The sequence below is a fragment of the Brachypodium distachyon genome, chromosome 1 (genome assembly GCF_000005505.3).
Source record: "Brachypodium distachyon strain Bd21 chromosome 1, Brachypodium_distachyon_v3.0, whole genome shotgun sequence".
Taxonomy (NCBI): Eukaryota; Viridiplantae; Streptophyta; class Magnoliopsida; order Poales; family Poaceae; genus Brachypodium; species Brachypodium distachyon.
The window spans coordinates 31,709,972-31,729,462 of record NC_016131.3 but is presented as its reverse complement, the minus strand read 5'-3'; the positions used below and the strand labels follow the sequence as shown (position 1 = coordinate 31,729,462).

Sequence of the window (19,491 nt, the reverse complement as noted above, 5' to 3'; positions counted from 1 at the left end):
AACTTGTCTTTAAGATGGACCCACGACATAGAAAAATTGGCAAGTCTCCATGTATACATAAATTATTAAAAAGTAATATTTTTTTGACTTATGGACTGCCCACATCCACGACGTATAAAGCTTCCTTGAGGATCATCTTATTGCCTATGGACAAGTTTTCTAGCGCATTGCGGGGTGCCCTTAGCGATGGAAAGCAAGCAGGTCGGGACGAGCACCCACGTGGGAGACCGAGACCGTTCATGCGAGAACTGAGAAGAGTACGCACGAAGCAAATCTCCAACAAGAAGAAGAAGAAGAAGGGTCAATGCCATGTGACGCTGAATTGCCCGGCGGCTGCTGGGGTGCGTCAACCCGGCCGGGTGACAAAAAAGCTGGCCGTGGCAGGCAGCACCCAGGTCACGAGGGGGAGTTTCGCAACAGAGACTCCTTCGGTTCGTCCAACCGGACTCTCAACAGTTGCACTTGCACACCAGCGCTTGTCCAGCCGGACTCTCATCGGGTCCCGTCACCTGATGTCTGCGCGGAACCGACCGAGCCCACGCGTGAGTTACCGTAATGGGCCTCCAAACTACTCCGCCCCACAGCCGTTTTTGGCCCACGCGATATCCACCCCCCGGTTTTCGTTCCTTCTGCTCTTTCTCGGACCAGAAATTCGGATCACATGTGTCGTTTTTTTTTTTTCCGAAAGGAGGAAGCGTTCCCGTGCTCTGCATTAATGCAGCCAGTCATTTTTACTGCAACGTATTACAGAGTATTGCAAATCACTTATCAGAAATCGTGGATACAAAAAAAAGAAAATAATCTAACATAGCGAGCCTATGCATCAAGTCGTCCTGTATATCGTCAACCAGTCCGGCCGAAAATATCCAACATTATTTATACAATTTCAAATAACTCAACAGAAAACCGAAACTCCGATCTAAATATGAGCTTTAGATTTTTGTAGGTTCTGGACCTCTGAATTTTTTTTATTTTCGTAGCTTTCGAACCCTCTGTGAGCTCAACATATACAGTCGCACAACGTGACGTAGAAAAATGTTGTACTGCCCCCGTTCATAAATAGATAAGTAGTAATTTTGTTCTAAGTCAGACATGTTTTAGTTTGACAAAGTGTATAGAAAAATATAACAACATCTACAACTCCAATTAGTTCTATTAAATCCATGATTACATATTTTTTTTATAGAATACACGTTTGATATTTTAACCTCGGTAGATTTTTCCTATAAACTCGGTCACATGAATTAGGACAAAGCATGCCTTGTTTTATTTATGAACGGAGAAAGCATTTTGCTATAACTGTTTGTACATCGTCTAATAATTTAGTAGAGTTTTGGGGTGTAACTAACGAAGCATCATGTTTGAAGCTTTATCCAATGACCATGAATTTTTCTGACAAGCTCATTTATATTTCGGATGAGACTCTTAATTTTTTTTATAAAATAGAGCACATATGCTTTCTCGATAATTGGTATACTCCTTGTTCCATAAAGATTTGCACCGCTTTCCACTTTGAACTAGAGCTAGCTCAATGTCGTGCCAATTTTTATGGAACGGAGGGAGTATGTTATTTATGAAAATGAACCATCCTAGTAAATTGTTCAAATTTAAACTCATGATCACAAACTTTTTATTTGTCCCTAAATTATCTTATTCAACTCAGATATTTATTTTGTGGATTTTGAAGATTTTTTAAACATATCGACCACAGCATTGAAAATGATGAGGGATATAAGGTCACACTATGTCGCATGGGTGCTTAATGTCATCGTTGATTTTGATGCCAAAACTTGCTCCTTGAAGGTTTGAAGGCTCGAATGAAATTTTGATCGAGGTGCGGCGCTGTGGATCATGACCATTCATGCGAAACCTTTGTTGGAGGCGCAACCTAAATACAAGCTAGTTCTCTTTCTTTTTTTCGAATGAGAACTATATTCAATCAACAAAAACCTGCCAATGCAATAAGCCGATTGGGCCTTTTGTTTTGACAAACAGAGGTCTCCCCCTCCGATTTCATGAAAGGAAACGAAGTTCTTATACAGTCTGAAATTAAACATTCTCGAGAGTTCGCTCAGCTAACTACAGAACTGAAACCTCCTCCAAATTGGCAATCAGCCTAATACACCGATTGTCCCATCTATTCCTATTACAAATTGCTCACAACAAAGACTCCAGCCTGACGATGGGGTTCGGCATCACCATTCCATGGCCCCCCTCAGCATTTCAGACGACAAGTGACAAGACTCCAACCTTTCATGCATAAAAAACCTCCGCCGCGACTTGCCACAGCCTCCCAGAGCAATGGGGCGAAATTAATCGGTTTTGCTATTTCTTAGACGACTGCCGACGATAACAAATTTCTGATTCAATCATTGAGATTCGTGTAAGAATAATATAGGTCTGATAGATAATTAAATTTAATTGAATGGCTACGATTATCGACTGAAAAAAATAAACACTCCCAAAAATAATATGCATAAATAACATTTCCCAATTCCGATGACCGAATTGGAGTTCGAAGTATACCCTCACGAGCATCTTCACAGTTTCGAGAATAAAAGTTGCAAGTGCACAGCGGCACAAACTACACAGAGCTGCTTGGATTTGACTTTTGAGGACGGCAGATTCAGAAGCACGCGAATCTTTTCCCCGTCCAGCAGCATCTTGCGGCGGGTGCGGGAACGGTTCCTCCTCCTCGTCACGGCAGCGGCAAGGGGTGGAGGCGCGGTTTGACGGCGCAGACGAGCGGGTGCTTCCTCGGCAGCGTGAGCCCTGGCCCTTCCTCCATGTCCACCTTATCCCCACCTCCCACGGGCCGCCACTCGAAGCACTGCACCATGGCGGCCAGCGCGGCGTGCACCACGAGCAAGGCGAGCGAGGCGCCGGGGCAGATCCGGCGGCCGGACCCGAAGGGCAGCATGTGGAAGTGCTGCCCGCGCACGTCCGTCCCGGCGTTGCAGCCGCCCCCGAGGAACCGCTCCGGCCTGAACTCCAGCGGCTCCGGCCAGCACGCCGGGTCGCGCCCGATGGCCCACACGTTGACGAACACCGTCGCCCCCGCCGGCACGTCGTACCCGCCCACCTTGCACTGCTCCAGGGAGCGACGGACCACCAGCGGCCCCGTCGGGTGCAGCCGCAGCGTCTCCTTCGCCACCGCCTGCAGGTACGGCAGGCTGGCGACGTCGGATTCGTCCACGAGACGGGATTTCCCGACCACGGCGTCTATCTCCTCCTGCGCCCTCCGGAGCACGGCCGGGTTGTTGATCAGCTCCGACATCGCCCACTCCACCGTGATCGTCGTCGTGTCCGTCCCCGCCGCAAAGATGTCCTGCCAAAGCACTCATGATTCAAGCACCATGCCGTTGATACGTACAGATCGACCGAGCAATTAATTGATGCTTACCAGCATGAAGGCCTTGATGTTGTCCCGGCTGAGCGGCATCTCGGCGGCTTCGTCTTCGTGCATGTCGAAGAGGATGTCAAGAATGTCCTTCCCTTCGGTTTCGCAGCCGTCCTGATCCAGCTTCTGCTGGCGCCTCTTGGCGTCCCTGGCCGTGAGGATGCGCTCCATCATGGCGTCGAACTTGCGGTGCACGGCATCGATGCGCTTGCCGAGCCCCTGCGCGTCCCAGTACTTGAAGGCGCCGATGTAGTCCTGCAGGTTGAAGGTGCCCGTGAGCTCGGCCGTCTCGGCCACCACGCTCCGCATCTCCTCCGTGTCGTTGTCGTCACCGGTCCACCGCCGGCCCATCACCATGCGGGACACGATGTCGCCCGTCAGGCCCATGAGCGCCGCGTCCACGTCCACGGCCGCGCCATCGGCGGCGCTCGCGGCAAGGGACTGCACGAGCCGGCCCACCTCCTCGCGCCGGACGTGGGCCAGCCGGTCCAGCGTGCGGCCCGCCAGGAGCTCGTGCACGCACGCCTTCTTCATGAAGCGCCAGTAGGCGCCGTAGGGGGAGAAGGAGAAGTCCTGCCCGCCGTAGGTGAGGCGGTGCACGGCCGCCGGCTTGGGCCGGTCCAGGAACGCGGCCTCGTGGGTCTTGAGGATCTCGCGGGCCGCGTCGGGGGAGCAGGCGGCGATGCAGGGCACGGAGCCCAGCCGGAGGAAGAGGAGCGGGCCGTGGCGCTGGGCCAGCCGGTGCAGCGCCTGGTGCGGCAGCGGCGCCAGGAGGTGGAGGTGGCCCAGGATGGGGAGCGCGAATGGGCTCGGCGGGAGGCGGAGGCCGCTGCCCCGGCGCCGGAGCACGGCGTAGAGGACGGCGGTGGCGCCTGCGATGAGCACGAGGAGCGGTGTGCTCGTGGGAGTACTGAAGAGGTCTCGTGCCGCTGCGGCCACCTCCATGCTGGCGATGGAGAGAATCGGTTGACTAACCAGCTTAGTTCCGGTAGATCTTGCTTGCTCTTAGGACTGCTGATTGCAAGGTTATTTATACACGTACTTAGCTGTCCTACCATTGTTAAGAAAATAGTTTTATTTGGAGAGAAGTACTTAGATACTTCGATCAAAACAGTGGTATGAGAAAAATAGACAGTCCCAACACATAAATAGTACACTCCACTGGTATGAGTAAAAATGATATCCCACTGGTACTTCACTGATCAGAACGAGAGCGTCTATCTTTCAATCTCAGTCTCGACCGTGAAATCCTAAAAAACAAAAATTGCACATGGCATTTTTGTGCATCGATAGGAAAAAAATTTAGATGTGTGAATCCGTACAATTGATATTGGGCAACTCGAACGACTATTAATTTCATGATTTGTAGTGTCAATTTGTTCCCATGATTTCTTAGGAATAGCAAATTTGTGTATGAACTATGTCTGTTTTGCTAATTCCCGGTCATCAAAAGTTTCTCAAATTTCGTCGCAATGTATTCTAGAAAATTTCGTCGCAAAGAACTTACACTATGTTAAAAATTGTACTCGTATTTAGATTGTAAAAGTTTATTCAAACATGCCTGATTGGCTGATACTTGATTAATGATTGATCTCATACTTTATTAAGGAAAACACACAGTTTCTGACATTAACTAGATTCCATAATCCAAGTACCAGATGTTAATTATACTGATTCCACTCCGCGTTACTCTCTTGGACAACATGGCGATGGTATAGTATCCGCGTTGTCTCCGGCCAGCCGGCCGCTTGCAGGCATAGTGGAAATAGTCTATATATCGGCCGGAGACGATAACGAAATGGAAGGGAGCGGTTGCTGGTGTGTGTATCGATCCCATGTATCCATGCCCCCAGGTTAATGTTGGACCGATTAATGAAAAGCTCTTGGCATGTGGTATTGCGTCGTCTTCCGATCTAAGATCGAGGAGGCCGGCCGGCAGGTGTAAAATATAGCGACCTGATTGACTACGTCCGCGTCCGTAGACGACGATCGACGGATCCAGGCCATGAAACCGACACTTGATCGGTTGGAACTTTTTTTTTTTGATAGGCTTGATCGCTTGGGACTAGTCGCCGCTTGCTTAAGAAGTAAAACTCCTCAAACACCGCCGCACACATCTTGCTATATTTTTTCTTGAGAGATACACATCAGCACCATTCTCCTTTTTCTCCCTCAACAGAAAAGTAGCATTCTCCTAGTTTGTCATCTATCATTTGTGCATAGAATTTTCGAAGTCACGTTGAATTCCAGAAACCAATTTGTTTGGTTGGCACGGAATTGGCCACGTGAATTCAATATCAAATTTCAAAAAATCACACTATAACTAACCCAGGAAATCAACCTGTTTGGTTGGCAACGGAATTGGTCACAGGAATTCAACATCAAATTCCATGAAAATTTCTCTTTAAGAGTCATCATTTCTTTGCAATAGTCTCTCGTACTACAAATTCATATGGTACACAAACATTATTTTTGAACCTGAAATTCAAATTCAACCAAATAAAATTCTATTAAAATTTGGATTTCATTTCATTTATACCAAATGAAATGAGAAGATGGATGCCAAACAAGCTATTAGTTCTTAAGCTCGGTTTTGCGACGGTCACTAAAGAATGTTGTGCAAAAATGAGTAATATTTTACCGTTTGATATGGAAAAGTTAGAGAGCTGGGTCATCATAACCCATCTTAATGCTAAATGCAATCTTAATTTCGTGAGGCTACCTCCTCTGTTCTAGTTTTGTCCTAAGTTACACCTCTTAAAGTCTGAGCAAGCTTATAGAAAAATCTTCTTATATCTATAACTCTAAATTAGTACATATAATCTGTCATGGCATATTATCTTGGTATAATTATTTTGTATTGTACTCCCACCGTTCCAAAATATAGTGCGCATAGCTTTGTTGACTTTCAACCTTTCTAAAAAAATTGACCAACTTTATAACAAACTTATAAAAAATTATGGTGCCAAATTAAGATCATTAGATCTGTTGTGAAATATATTTCATACTATTTTGGTTTGATGGTGTAAATGTTGATATTTTTTTATAAAGCTTGGTCAAACTTTTAAAAGGTTTGATAGTCAACAAAAATTATACGCGCTACATTTTAGAACTGAGGGAGTAGATATTAGTAGATTTTTATATAAAATTGTTAAACATGAAGTTCATTGACTTAACACAAAGTTAAAACATCTTACATTTAGAAAAAGAGGTACTTCCGTTGCTGAATCAGCGATAATTAATGTGGATCGGAGGGATTAGTACATTACAATTGAGTGACTAATTTTTCTTAACTAAAAACCGTTTTTTCAGTCATTGGATCTAAACAGAGATTTACACGGGGCAGTGATTTTGGGAAACAAAAAGGTAAAGAACAGGGTGTTCAGCCTAGATCCTCTAGGGCTGGACATTTAGCTTGAAACTTGCAAGTTAAACGAGTAGCTCGTTATTCGACTCCATTCAGTTTGAACTCGGAGCCTAATGAGGGGAGCCGAGTTTGGATTTGAACTCGTTAAAGGAAACAAGTTTAACGAGTTACTCGTTAGGTTTGGTTAACCGGTCTATATAGTCCCAGGCTCCCATTACATGATGTATGGACATCTGATGTATTTTGGACTGTTATGCTCTCTCCATTCTAAAATATGGGTTCGACATGTTTTTATTGCTCTCTCCATTCTAAAATATGGGTTCGACATGTTTTTTTTCTCTAAATGATCGACGAGTAGTCCACTTATACATGCATGTGTTATACTCTCTCCGTTCCCAATTAATTGGCGCCAGCCATTTTGCAAAAACAAAAACCCTATTAATTTACGAAATCAACCTGCAGTGTACAGCTTCAATTGAACGTGGACTGCGCGTTGATTTTGAAAAACTAAAAGTTTTTTTTTGCAAAAGTTCTGGTAGAACGTGGACCGCAAGTCGATTTCAGGAAATAGCAATGGTTTTTTTGCAAAATTTCAGGTGCCAATTAATTAGGAACATATGGAGTAGAAAATTGAGATCGACAAAGTCACCGTCGACGTCAAACATGCAGTTTGATCCCTAAGGGCTATGTACAGTCACCAGCCTAGCCATTCAACCAATGGTTGATTCTTCACAAATAAATACACTTGATAAAACAAGATATACAATGTACCATCTAAAAATAAGATATACGGAGTACAATGTAAGGAGATCGCCAAGGAGTGCATTAGGCAAGGTCTTTTTTTCCTTTTTGGAATCTGGTGGCTTTATTTGGAGGTTGGATGAACCAAAAATGGCGGCCAAACAACAGGCCGATGGCCGCCCTCGCAACAATATGCTTTTCGGTATTGGACTCCCTGCTCTCGTGAGTCCTGACCGAACTAGGAAGTAGAAAAACAGCAACGTCCAGCAATGATCTCAAGGAATGCAAACGTTTTATGAATTGTGTTGTCCTATAATTTACCAAATCCTGAAGTGTAGGCCCCTTGGTCCGGTCTTCCGTTTTGTTGGGTTGGGAAGTTGGGCCAATGGACTGATTTGGACAATGCGGCCTAACTGAGACCTAAAAATCATTCAGGTTAAGGTTCCCCTGGAAAAATCATTAAAAAACGCTCCAGAAGTGAAGATCACAAACATTTCTTTTAGCTGGAAGATCACAAACGTTTAGTAGTTTGGTACTGAAGACCACTCAGGCAGTCAGACCCTGTTTGGAACGGAGAGATTTTCATGAGGCAGAAGACATAGATACAAGGAGGGGATGTTCTGAAGTCTCAAGTGTCCAAACTTACTAGTACTGTAATCTGTAAAACGGAGTACTTAATAACACACTCTTATGAAAACGAAATCACAGCCTCTGTTTTTCTGTCTATCCGGATGAATCAAAACTCTGAAGCCGATGGAAGAAGAACACGCGGAGCTTTGATATTCAGAGCATGCTGTCAGCCCGCGACGGCAGCCGCCGGAAGAAGTTGCTCGGCACGGACGGGAGCTTGCTGCGGAACCGCGGGTGCCGGAGCAGATACAGCCCGGCAACGAGCGCCACCACCCGGAACGGCGTGACGTAGAGCACGACGGCGGCGAGGAGGCAGAACACCACGAACAGGCAGGTGGCCCTCGGGTCACGCCACCCGAGCAACGACTGCAGCCGCTCCCCCTGCGTGGCCATGTCGCCGACCACCGTCTGTATCCTCCCGGCCACGCTCCTCAGCCGGTCGTAGCGCATGTAAACCACGTCCTGCTGCCTGGACGTCGGGAACGTGTCGAACTCCTCGTCCAGCTCGTCCGGGTGCACGGCCTCCGCCCACGACATCTTCGTGTCCATGTGCGGCGGGTGGCGCGGCCGTTTCCGGTAGTTCCACAGCCCGATCATGAACATGTAGAGGAACACCGTGGGCAGGATGAGCTCCGGGTACCATATCAGTATCAACAGAAGCACGTGCACCAGCGCCGTCGTGGCCACGTTCTTCCAGTGGCACACGTCGTTGAACCACCGGGCCCCGGCGGCCGCGCCCGAGAAGAGCGACACGGCGCGGAAGAAGTTGGCCTTGCTCCGCCGCATGCTCCACATGTGGGACTCGACGTCCAGCATGTACTCGACCACTTCCCGGCGCAGCGGCGGCTCGGCGCGGGCGAGGCGCGCCGCCACGATGCCCATGGCCTGGTACCGGAGCGCGTCGAGCTGGGTGACCGTGAACGGGTGCAGGTAGTGCATCCTGGGGAGCAGCGGCTGCGTGTAGAGGTGCAGCATGTTCATCATGGAGAGGCAGGTGAAGCGCACGGCCAGGCGGAGCTCGCCCATCTTCTTCACCCCCGATGGCTGCAGCAGGATCAGCGGGTACGCGTGCGTGTACACCCGGTCCGTCTCCAGCGTCGACAGCCGGATCCGGATCTTGCCCACGCGCGCGTCCCTCGCCGGTGGCGGCGGTGGCGCTCCGGTTGCATTGTTGTTGTTGTTGTTGTTGCCGAGGTGGCAGTTGTCGAAGACGCCGATGGTGATGACGGTGGAAGGGTCGAACACCTCCCAGGTGTACTGCTCGTTCCAGGTGGGGCTGAAGGTGCCGATCATGGTGCGCGTGCGCACCCACTTCTGCCCGTACTTGGCCACGCAGTAGGCGTCCGTGCTGCCGCGGCCGTCGCGGTTCTTCATGGGCTGCAGCCCGGCCGCGCCGAGGATGCCGACCTCGAGCACCCCCACGGGCGGCTTCCAGAGCTGGCGCGCCGTGGGGCGGGTGTCGCTGATGTACATGGTGGACTCGTCCATGACGTGGTAGGCGCCCTCGAGGCAGGCGCGGACGTGGACGCGGCTGGCGAACCGGAGCTCACGCCGCGTCTCGCCCTCCATGGCGTTGATGCCGAACTTCTCGAGGTCGAACCACCGGGACTGCACGAAGGGCCGGTGGTCGAGCCGCTTCTCGAAGATCGAGAGCGGGAGCTGGACGCGCCCAAGCAAGTCGTCCTTGCGCGCCGACACGCGGTCCTCCACGGTCATGACCAGCTGCTCCTCGAAGGGCTCGGCCACGACGAACACCAGGTCCTCGTTCCACCGCGGGTTGAGCGTCGCGGCCGCCGGTGCCACGGACGTCTTGAGGACCTGGTTCCCGACCTGCGCCTTGACGAACACCTCGGGTGCGCGTCCCCGGGACTGCGGCTGCACGTCCTGGGCCTCAATCACGTTCACCCGGAGGTACCAGAGCTTGGGGGAGACGTAGGCCTTGGAGCGCACGCTGGCCACGCCCTCGCCGCGCACGGTGGCGGCGTCCGAGTGCCAGGCCTCGGGGAACGCCTCGTCGGCCTGGGTGCCGATCCAGACGGCCAGCATCAGCTCGCCGCGCACCTTGCCGCCGCGGCGGTCCTCGAGGCGGTACCACTGCGGGGCGAGCGGGCTGTCGGGCGGGACGCGGGTGGGGACCTCGCCGAGGTCGAAGACGACGCGGCCCACGTAGTCGTCGCGGCCCAGGCCCAGCATCTCGCGGTCCTTGAGGAACACCTCCAGGGCGTTGGACTGGACGCGGGACTTGGAGAAGGCGAACACCTGGTCCCATTCCGGGTTGAGCCGCCGGTCGTGGTGCTTGGTGGTGCCCTTGTAGTTGCCCAGCTTCACCTCCACGTAGGCGTCCATGGGAGCGCCGGTCACCGGGTTCAGGGGCAGGTCCTTGGCCTTCACCACGCGCACGTACAGGAAGAACATCTGCTCCACAAGGTCGTACGTGCTTGATGGCTTGTCCATGCCCAGCCAACCGGCGATGCCGCCGCCCACGGCTGGGCGTGCCGGGCCTGCTGCGCCTTTGGGCCATTGCTCGCCCAGCAGCGGGTTCGTGTCCTTGAGCTGGAAGTCCTCGTGGTGCGCCTCCTGGTTCCCGCCCATCGTATCCGTACGTCGATCGCCTCAACCTCCAAAACTACTCCATTATAATCACAGCGGGGACAAGAACAAAAACAACAAGAAAGAGATCATAAGTGTAGATCAGAAAAACACCATGAACAAAATCTCTACACAGAAAGATCGAAAATACTGTATCTTCATTGATAATCTCCATTTTTACTCACTCTCGCTAGCTTGATCTTCCAACAGGAACACGCTCCGTAGATTCTGAAACCGTTTAGCAGTTCTTGCAGCACGTACTCTGCTCTGAGCTAGTCAGTAACAATACATATAAGCAGAGCAAGCACCACTGTCACTGCCACAGGAAAGAAGAAGCTTTAATTCCTGCTTAGAACGCCTCTTCCCCCTTGCGAATACATGCACGAAGCCACGCAAGCATGCGGAGAAGCCAGCGTGTCATGCACGGGCTAGCGACTAGCAGAGCAGCTTTTGGCCAGGTACTGAAGGTCTGAAGCCAATGTAGGGGCGAGAGGGGGGATCCGGGAAAGCCTCGCCGGCAAGCAAAGCGACGGCCGGCGGAGACCCCGGCGAGAAGGAAGGTATTCGACAGGAGAGCAAGAGGAGAATCGACGGTCGATCTGCCTCTAAACCCAAGGTTGCTGCTAAACCTTTTGCTCTGTGTGTCAGTGTGTGTACATGGAGAGCCAGCTTTGCTCCTCTTTGCGTGTGTGTAACGAGCTAAGTTCTTTCAGGGAGAAGCTAACCTTTCCAGGGTTCCTTTAAGCAGAGCAGGCAGCTACAGCCATGGGAAAATTAGCAGAGATGATCGAGGGATCAGTGGAACGAGAGGAGGCTCTGCCTAAAGACTGATCGATTGATCGTTCATGTGTGGAAAGGTGATTAAAAAGTCGTACGAGTGGTAAGTAAAGACATATATATATATATCTACAGGGGAATCGAATCGATTCTTTGGTTTGTGGGATGGGCTTTGTTTATGCGGTTTCTTCTCTTGCCCGATCTTTACAACGCTTTGGCTCGGGGCAACGAACCTTTGTACAGTAGTATACGTGAAGCGGGCAATCAGTGATCACGTGCCAGGGTAAATTTCCGGCCTAGTGCAGTGCTGTAGTACTCGTATAGAGAGTACGGTAATAACTACAAACAAGAGCGTAGAAAGTGTTGGATAAGACGACAATGTCCCTTGAGTTCCACTGTTGCCGGATCATCCACAGCATGGTATGGATCGAGGCCTGTACTCGAAGGCAGCAAAACGCCGAGGTACATATACGTGGCGTACGTTCGTAAATTCGTATTGTATAAGCTTAATTAGCAAGCTAGGAAGCGGACGGAAGTTGCCTTTATTCCATGCCGGCCGGGGTGGTAGTACGTACTAGCACAGTAGCATATGTGTGAATGAGTGGTGTCTACAAAGATGGCAGGGAATATGATTCTCTTCTCGCCGCGCCACACCACTGGTTGGCATGCATGCATGTTTGAAACGGATTCTTGGCTCTTAATCGCATTACGGGGGGATGATTTCACGGTTGCATCATCGCTTCTCTGACATCTGCGATGTTATAGGGATCAAAGTGATTGGCACCGGCGCACTCGTCCAGTGCACACATTGCAACCGGTGGTTTTTTCTCGAGGCTTCCAAAAAGCGAATGCGAAAATTTTGTTCCATGCGTGCACACACATTTAATTATCCGGGGTAGATCTCCGACAAAAGACAATCTCGTAATAGATTTTTTTTTTTTGCATAATCTGCTCGTGTTGCGTTTTATATTAACAGGAGATTGAAATGAGAGTTAGTTAAGTGGCGAAATTGTTGTGTGCATCAATCGATGCAGTCATTCAGAGGCCAGGAATATTCCTTCTTTTTCGAAAAAAGTGAAATGACGAAACAAAGCAAAATATACAATGTATAGTCTGGTCATTGCAGTCTCATGAAACTATTAAAATGAACGTTCCTAAGATATGAGATGATTTAATAGCTCAGAACTAAAGTTAAATCAAATTGCGACACCTCTTTGATCTTTGTCCACCTAGGCGGACGATTCCACCCGTCTTTCTTCTCCCTCACTCGTCCACCTACCATTTACCTCCCATTTTCCTCATCCCTCTCTCCGACGCACCTACCATATCATTTCCCTTTCTCTCAATCTGCTTCTCTCGATGCGCCCCACCCCTCCCTCTTCCCCTCGACCGCCAAGCCTGCCTCTCTTCCTGTTGCCACGCCCGCCTCTCCCCCCCTCACTCGTCCACCTACCCTTTCCCTCCTCTTTTCCCCATTCCTCCCTCCGACACACCAACCCCTCCCCCCCCCCCCTCTCTCTCCTCTCCCTCAATCCCCTCCTCCCAACGTGTCGCGCCCCTCCTTCCTCCCCTCGACCGCTGCGCCTACCTCTCGTCCTACTGCCGCGCTCGCTTTCTTGCCGTGACGGGATGCGATCTCCGGCGAGGGAGGCCAGATCCGCCCCCCGTTTCGTCATTCCTCTCTCTGACACACCTACCCCTCAATCCCCTCTCCCTCAACCCCATCCTCACGACTTCATGCCCATCCCTCTCCTCCCCTTGACCGCCGCACCCGACTCTCCTCGTGCCGCCACACCCGCCTTCTCTCCGCGTCGAGACACGGTCTCCAGAGGAGGATGCCGGGTCCGTGTGGTGGTGCCTCTCTATAGCCCAAATTGGCTTGGATCTGCTCCACCACGAACTCGCCGTCGTGAATCCGCTGCCACACGGGGAGGAGGGGAGCGTTGGCCACCGGGACGACCCAGATCCACGCGCCGCCTGGGAGTCAACGTTGCCACGGAGGTGTTTCAGGATGACCTGGATCCGCGCGCTGCGTGGGAGTCAACATTTTCAAGAGGTGAGTTTTTTTTAATAATTTGCAAACAATTAAAATTGAGAATTAAAAGCTAAAAACGAAAAGTTGAAAAAATAAAAGCTTTAAATCAAATGGCAAGAATTAAAATTCAGAACCGTGAAAATTTAAAGGCAAAAAATCAAAAAATAATCTACTATATTTTCACTGGTATGGCACTGAAACATGCTATTTATTTATGGGTCTGTCTATTGGACAGTCGCCTGTTTTTGAGACTAAAACCAGTCACCTGGTTTTTTGGCAAAAAAAGACAAGCGCCTATTTTTTTGCTTTTGTATCAGTCGCCTGTTTTTTTTTTCCAAAACCAGTCGCATCTCCTATGAGCCGGCCGGTTGGCCAAACAATCCAAAAACTGCTAGCTTCTCCCAAACAATAAAAAAAACTAGCTTTGGCGCCAAAAAAAAAACAGTCCTAAGAACCCACAACCTGTTCTATATTGTGCAGGCAAAGACATTCAAAAACCATTTCCTTCCAGGATAGCCCAAAATAAACAGAACAATCCAAGCAAAAAAAAAAAAGAATTCATCAACGGAATAAACAGGTTGCAAACCTTAGGTGCTGCTTGCATTTACAGTAGTAAGTTTTCAAAAGATTCTACAGCAGCCTCCATATATACACATGATAGAACCAAGTTTTCATAACGCCTTATTTGTTCCTTGAGGTTCTCAGGAAGTAGTCGATATGACATCCATTGATCTGTGTCGCGGCTTTTAACTCTCGTTTCTTCTATTCTCAGAGAGGCGGACTGCAAATATGTCTGTACAACTCAAAGAGAAAAGAGGAAAGAAAACAGTTAGAGCATTCATATAGCTTAGCTGCCGCCTTCAGCAAAAGCACTTTAATCGTAGTTTTAAGATAAACTTGAACCATTTAGCTACCAATACTATACTAGTGTTAACCTCATAATGATATGAAAGTGAGCCCAGGTAGCTGGCCATGGCACCAGGGTTCCATGGTTTTAACTGTATGAAGATAGCACTCAGCAAGTAGTACAGGAAGATAAGTTCATCCTTGTCAAGATCAGTTGGACAGTTTTTTGGTTTTACATAGTTTAAGACAATTTTTTAACTTTGGGACGTGGAATATATTTTTAGCACCAGTGTAGCATTTGAGTTGTCTCCAATTGATTGTGCAGGTAACAGAATAATAACACCTTTAAGTTTTACCATGATTCTGATTTGCAATGCAAGTTCATTGATACGCACACAATAACTACATGAACTATATTTTACTATTCCTGTTTCAAGGCATCTGCAGATTATTGAACTAAAATCAACAAAATGATACATGGATTACAAGATGCATGGCTATCAGTGCGAAGCAAGATTACCTGCATTGCCAATTAGAAATGAAAACAGAACCAAGACTGATATTGAGACAAACTGCAAATAAATTCTCCCACGCATAAGTGCTTGTTTTCAGGGTTTGGCCAAGCGAACTGCATTAAATATACCAAGTCATATATAAAAGGTCATATGCTTTGAAGTTTTGTGGATCGGACGAACCTAAGATTTCGCAGACCCCACCAAACACAGCAGAATAATTTCACGAAGAGATTTGTTGATTGCGAAACATTTTTCAGAGCCGGCACATAAATTCCAAAGATTGGATCTGGAAGATTGGTCATTAAGAAGGCAAACAGTCTGTAAGAAAGCATTTCCACGATCCGTGTCGTCGACAATGTTCCACAGTATAAATATGCAGGATTACAGCCCGTTTGATTAGCAGGCACCTTTGAGTTGAATGGAAAGCAAGTACCAAACCGCTCCAAGGACCTGCAGCAATTAAATATTACTTCTAAACATTGAATCTTAGTCGCATTGCTTCTGAAAATTATTCCGATTATGAAAAATACAAAACTACATGAATACAGTCAGATTTGTTATGACTCTCACTGTTAATTGTCTAATCAGTAGAACATTTAACCAAAACTCAGAAAAGCTGATATAGAAACAAGGGTGAAAACAGATAAAGACAGTAGAACATATAACAAACATACCAAGCACTGCTTGATGTTGGTTGCAGATAAACGATGCACAAAAATAGCTCCTGCCCTAGCACCACTGTCGACAACATGGAGTGCAAATTGGCTCGCGCCTCATCACAAAGAGACACGCCATTTGAGAGAATAGCACATTCTAGCTTGTATTCAATGTCGTGGTTGAAAGCTTCAGCAGACACTACACAGGGAACAAAATGTGGGTTAGATATGATCAAATGATCAGTCCAAAGAAAGAATAAACCATTTCAGATGCGGAAACAAAAATGACCTGATGTGTCAATACGTGTCTTATTCTTCCGCTTCCTGTTTGTGATCTGAATCACAAACGTGTGATTGTCCTCCTTTGGAAAATGGAAAATTATACAATCTCCCAGGACGATCCCATGGTCAGCAACAAGCTCCTCCCATGGAGAGTGGAATACGCGTCTTACAGGGCCCACTTGGCTTCTTGCAAAATTCGCATGGGCCCTTGCATAACAATAAAACAATAAACAACTGTAAATATAATTTGATTCAGAAAAAAAGAAGTTGATTTGATGGAAACAAAAATAAGTGTTGTAATGCATCAGAGGGCTATAAAAAAGCAGAATTTATCAATGGGTTTTACAATTGCAAGTTAGTAAACTTGAAATTGCACAGTAAAAAAATGCTACAATTAAAGGCATGGAGTAGTGCAAATTCAATTTTAGAAACACATACGTCATAGGATTATCAAAAAATTTATCAATTGCAAGTTATTAAGCTGGAAATTGCAGAAGTTAGAACTGATGCAATTAAAAGCATAGGGTAGTGCAATTTGAATGTTAGAAGAGGAACAGATACATCATAGGTTTATCACAAAAAAGGATTTATCAATTGCAAGGTATTAAGCTGGGTGCAGAGGCCGGTGGCATTCCTCCTTTTCGAAAAAAAAAGGTATTAAGCTGGAAATTGCAAAAACATTTCAGTAGGTGCAATTAAAAGCATGGGGTAGTGCAATTTCAATTTCCAAAAAAGGGAACAGATACATCATAGGATTATCACAAAAAAGGATTTATCAATTGCAAGTTATTAAGCTGGAAATTGCAGTAGGTGCAATTAAAAGCATGAGGTAGTGCAATTTCAGTTTCAGAAAAATGGAACAGGTAAAGCATAGGATTATCACAAAAACGGATTTACCAATTGCAAGTTATTAAGCTGGAAAATGGAACACATACATCATAGAATGATCACATAACAGAATGTATCAACTGCAAAACATTAACACTACCCAGTCATTAAGCTGTAGAATGCAAAAAAGTTTCAATATATGCTATTTAGCATGGAGTAGTGCACTTAAGAATTTTAGAAAAAATGAAACACATACTTCACAGGACTGTTAGGAAAAACAGAATTTATCAATTGCAAGTTGGTAAGCTAAATAAAAGGACAAACAAAATTGGAGTAGTATATAAGCTGTATGAGCTTCCCATGTGCGAAAGGAGGCTGTTGCATTATGCTGCTACTTGTAAACAGAAAGATACATGCAGGCAGCAATGAGAGATCAAAAGAGGCATGTAAAACTACTGTTGAGGGACAGGATATGCTACAAACTAGACCTAAGCGAATTCTGCAGTTGTCATTTAGAGTACGTACAGATAATAACTCGGACCAGGCTGCAGAGGAGGAACCTACAAAGCCAACAATTCCGTATTACAAGCCCAGACTACGAATGGCTACAACCTACTGCAGTCCGTAGATTTTGATCACACATTCAGAGACCAAAAACTACAAAAAGGGAATCCTTATTAAACCAGGGAAATTGCAGTGCGATAGATGTGCAACTGGAATTGCTTAAATTCAGTGGTGCAATTGTAAAAGGCCAGTGCTGAAATTGAGAAAACTAGAAATATATAGTATCTAAAAGTTTTGACAAAGGTTTGAATTGCAAGTTCTAAATATAGAGGGACATATACAGAGAGAGACCGAGAGGAAAAGAGAAAGACATACATAACAGTTGGCTATGAAGGGCCAGTAATGAACTGGATGTGCCCATTAAATAACAAGCTGATTTAATAAAAAACGACCCAATTAATAACTATACGACCTGTAATACGGAATCCTAGACAAAAGGAAGAAAGAACATCGAGGGGGAACACAGCTCCCCGACACGTAGAACAGAAGCGAGGCTTATGGCGGCTGACAGAGACTAGAGAAGAGATGAGGAAGAAGAAGAAACCCAGGGGGACTGCAAGATATCAAGCCGTACTAACCTCATCAAGCAGGCGCAAGGGTGTGTTTTGCTTCCTCCATTGTTCCTACTGGTTTTTATCTCCCTCTGTGGCTGCAACAAAACAGGTGGGGCATATAGAGTTTGATCTGATTGAACTGCAAGCAAAAACATGTTTAATAAGTACAAATATGCTTACAAATTTTATTTACATACAAATTTCAGTGATCCTAGTTTACAGATGTCTAGAGATGCACAGCAAATTAGCAAGATTGGAGGCAATCGCCACCTTCCAGATCAGGTAACAATGCACCCCTTATAATATGATATGTGCAAATCCACAAGGATTTAGAATAACAAAACCTCGTTAAAGAACTGTCTAGCAAAACAAAAAGTGCTATAGCTGCTCCCCTTATAAGCATTAACTATATTGATGTTAAAGTGGATTTACGAATGCAAATGTTCAGAACTAGTAAAAAGCTATTAGTAGAGAGAAACAGGGCACAATTTCTTGAACCAGCAAAAACTAAAATTGATTGAGCGCACATATATGCAGAGTTTAAAGCATTCTATGGTAGGTTGTACTCTCAGTCAACTTCCAAAACTATGGAGAAGAAAACTCTCTCCAAAGCTCACACACTCTCTAGCTATGGGGAGAACTCTCCAACTCAAAACCCTGCACAAACTGAAACAAAAAAGATTCTTAGCCTGAACCTGAACCAGTACAAATGTCCCAATCTAGGTTTAATAAAGATTTTGGCTTTAGCTTCATCCTGAATGCCAGATGCCAGCCTGCACTAGTTTCATGATTCCTACCTGTTGTTGTTACTTAAAATTACAAAAAGAGAGTTGGAAGAAATCAGATTCAGGCTAAGAATTAGCTTGTCAGCTAAATCCTGTGAAATGACAGATGCAAGGGTAAAGGAAACTAATTGACCGACAAAATCGACATAAGTCTAGGAAAGGCATATCCTGGAAAAGTCAAGAAACACTCAGAAAGAATTTTACAAAAGAATGATAAAGACTTCTAATAGAATACAAAACAAACCATATCCTGATAATAAACATGGCTATTCAAGAAAAAGACTGATAATAGTACAAAACAAGTGCAATTGCAAGTGAAATCAATGTGATTGCAGTAGGAGTATAGTGAAAAAAAAAACAAAGAAAATGCAGTGCAAATTTCCATAACAGGGGCAAAATCACAGAATTCAGGATCGGGTTGTGAAATAAAATCCTCCTCATTGGATCCAGTGTCGCTATCAGCAGAAAACACATGCACACCAAACACCGTTAAACAAAAAAAATTATGCTAAAGTACTTAAAAACAGTGAAAGCATTCATCAAACCACTTCAGCTTTGTGCTTTGTTGTAATCAAAATTCAAAAATGTTTAAAACAGAATATGTATGACAAAATGCATTAGATACAAATGACACTATGTATATAAAAATGATGATTTGTATAACACAAATTGGTTGGTACTCATGGTAACCAATTCTAACCAGAACACACCCAACCCACTAGCATTTGAACTAAACAAAACAGGTACGGCCCATAGTTTTCAGTAAAACAGTAACCATAATGAGCTGTTACAGGACCTAGACAGTGCTTAGGAAAGGCTAGAATCCAAATCAGTACTAGCTAAAAAAGTATGGATTGAATTGCAATAGCATAGAACCATAAAGAGGTAAATACACCCGCGGTCCTATTTTTATTGTCGCGGT

At 46.4% G+C, this 19,491-nt stretch overlaps 3 protein-coding genes across 3 annotated transcripts; all 3 read right to left on the bottom strand.

The window, feature by feature from the left end:
* Positions 1-2,443: 2,443 nt before the first annotated feature.
* Positions 2,444-4,383, bottom strand: LOC100823528 (3,9-dihydroxypterocarpan 6A-monooxygenase). Its single transcript, XM_003560529.3, has 2 exons — positions 3,404-4,383; positions 2,444-3,328 (listed from the first exon to the last, which is right to left on the bottom strand). Exons 1-2 carry the CDS (start codon positions 4,343-4,345, stop codon positions 2,699-2,701), a joined length of 1,572 nt encoding a protein of 523 aa, XP_003560577.1. The 5' UTR covers positions 4,346-4,383; the 3' UTR covers positions 2,444-2,698.
* A 3,603-nt stretch (positions 4,384-7,986) lies between these two features.
* LOC100829273 (FT-interacting protein 1) lies at positions 7,987-11,609 on the bottom strand. The gene is made up of 2 exons (XM_003563578.4): positions 10,913-11,609; positions 7,987-10,764 (listed from the first exon to the last, which is right to left on the bottom strand). The coding sequence occupies exon 2, from the start codon at positions 10,728-10,730 to the stop codon at positions 8,292-8,294; it is 2,439 nt and encodes an 812-aa protein (XP_003563626.1). The 5' UTR covers positions 10,731-10,764; positions 10,913-11,609; the 3' UTR covers positions 7,987-8,291.
* Positions 11,610-14,901: 3,292 nt separating this feature from the next.
* Positions 14,902-17,992, bottom strand: LOC112270037. Its single transcript, XM_024457682.1, has 5 exons — positions 17,809-17,992; positions 15,846-16,045; positions 15,575-15,755; positions 15,081-15,350; positions 14,902-14,905 (listed from the first exon to the last, which is right to left on the bottom strand). Exons 1-5 carry the CDS (start codon positions 17,937-17,939, stop codon positions 14,902-14,904), a joined length of 786 nt encoding a protein of 261 aa, XP_024313450.1. The 5' UTR covers positions 17,940-17,992.
* Between the last annotated feature and the right edge of the window lie 1,499 nt (positions 17,993-19,491).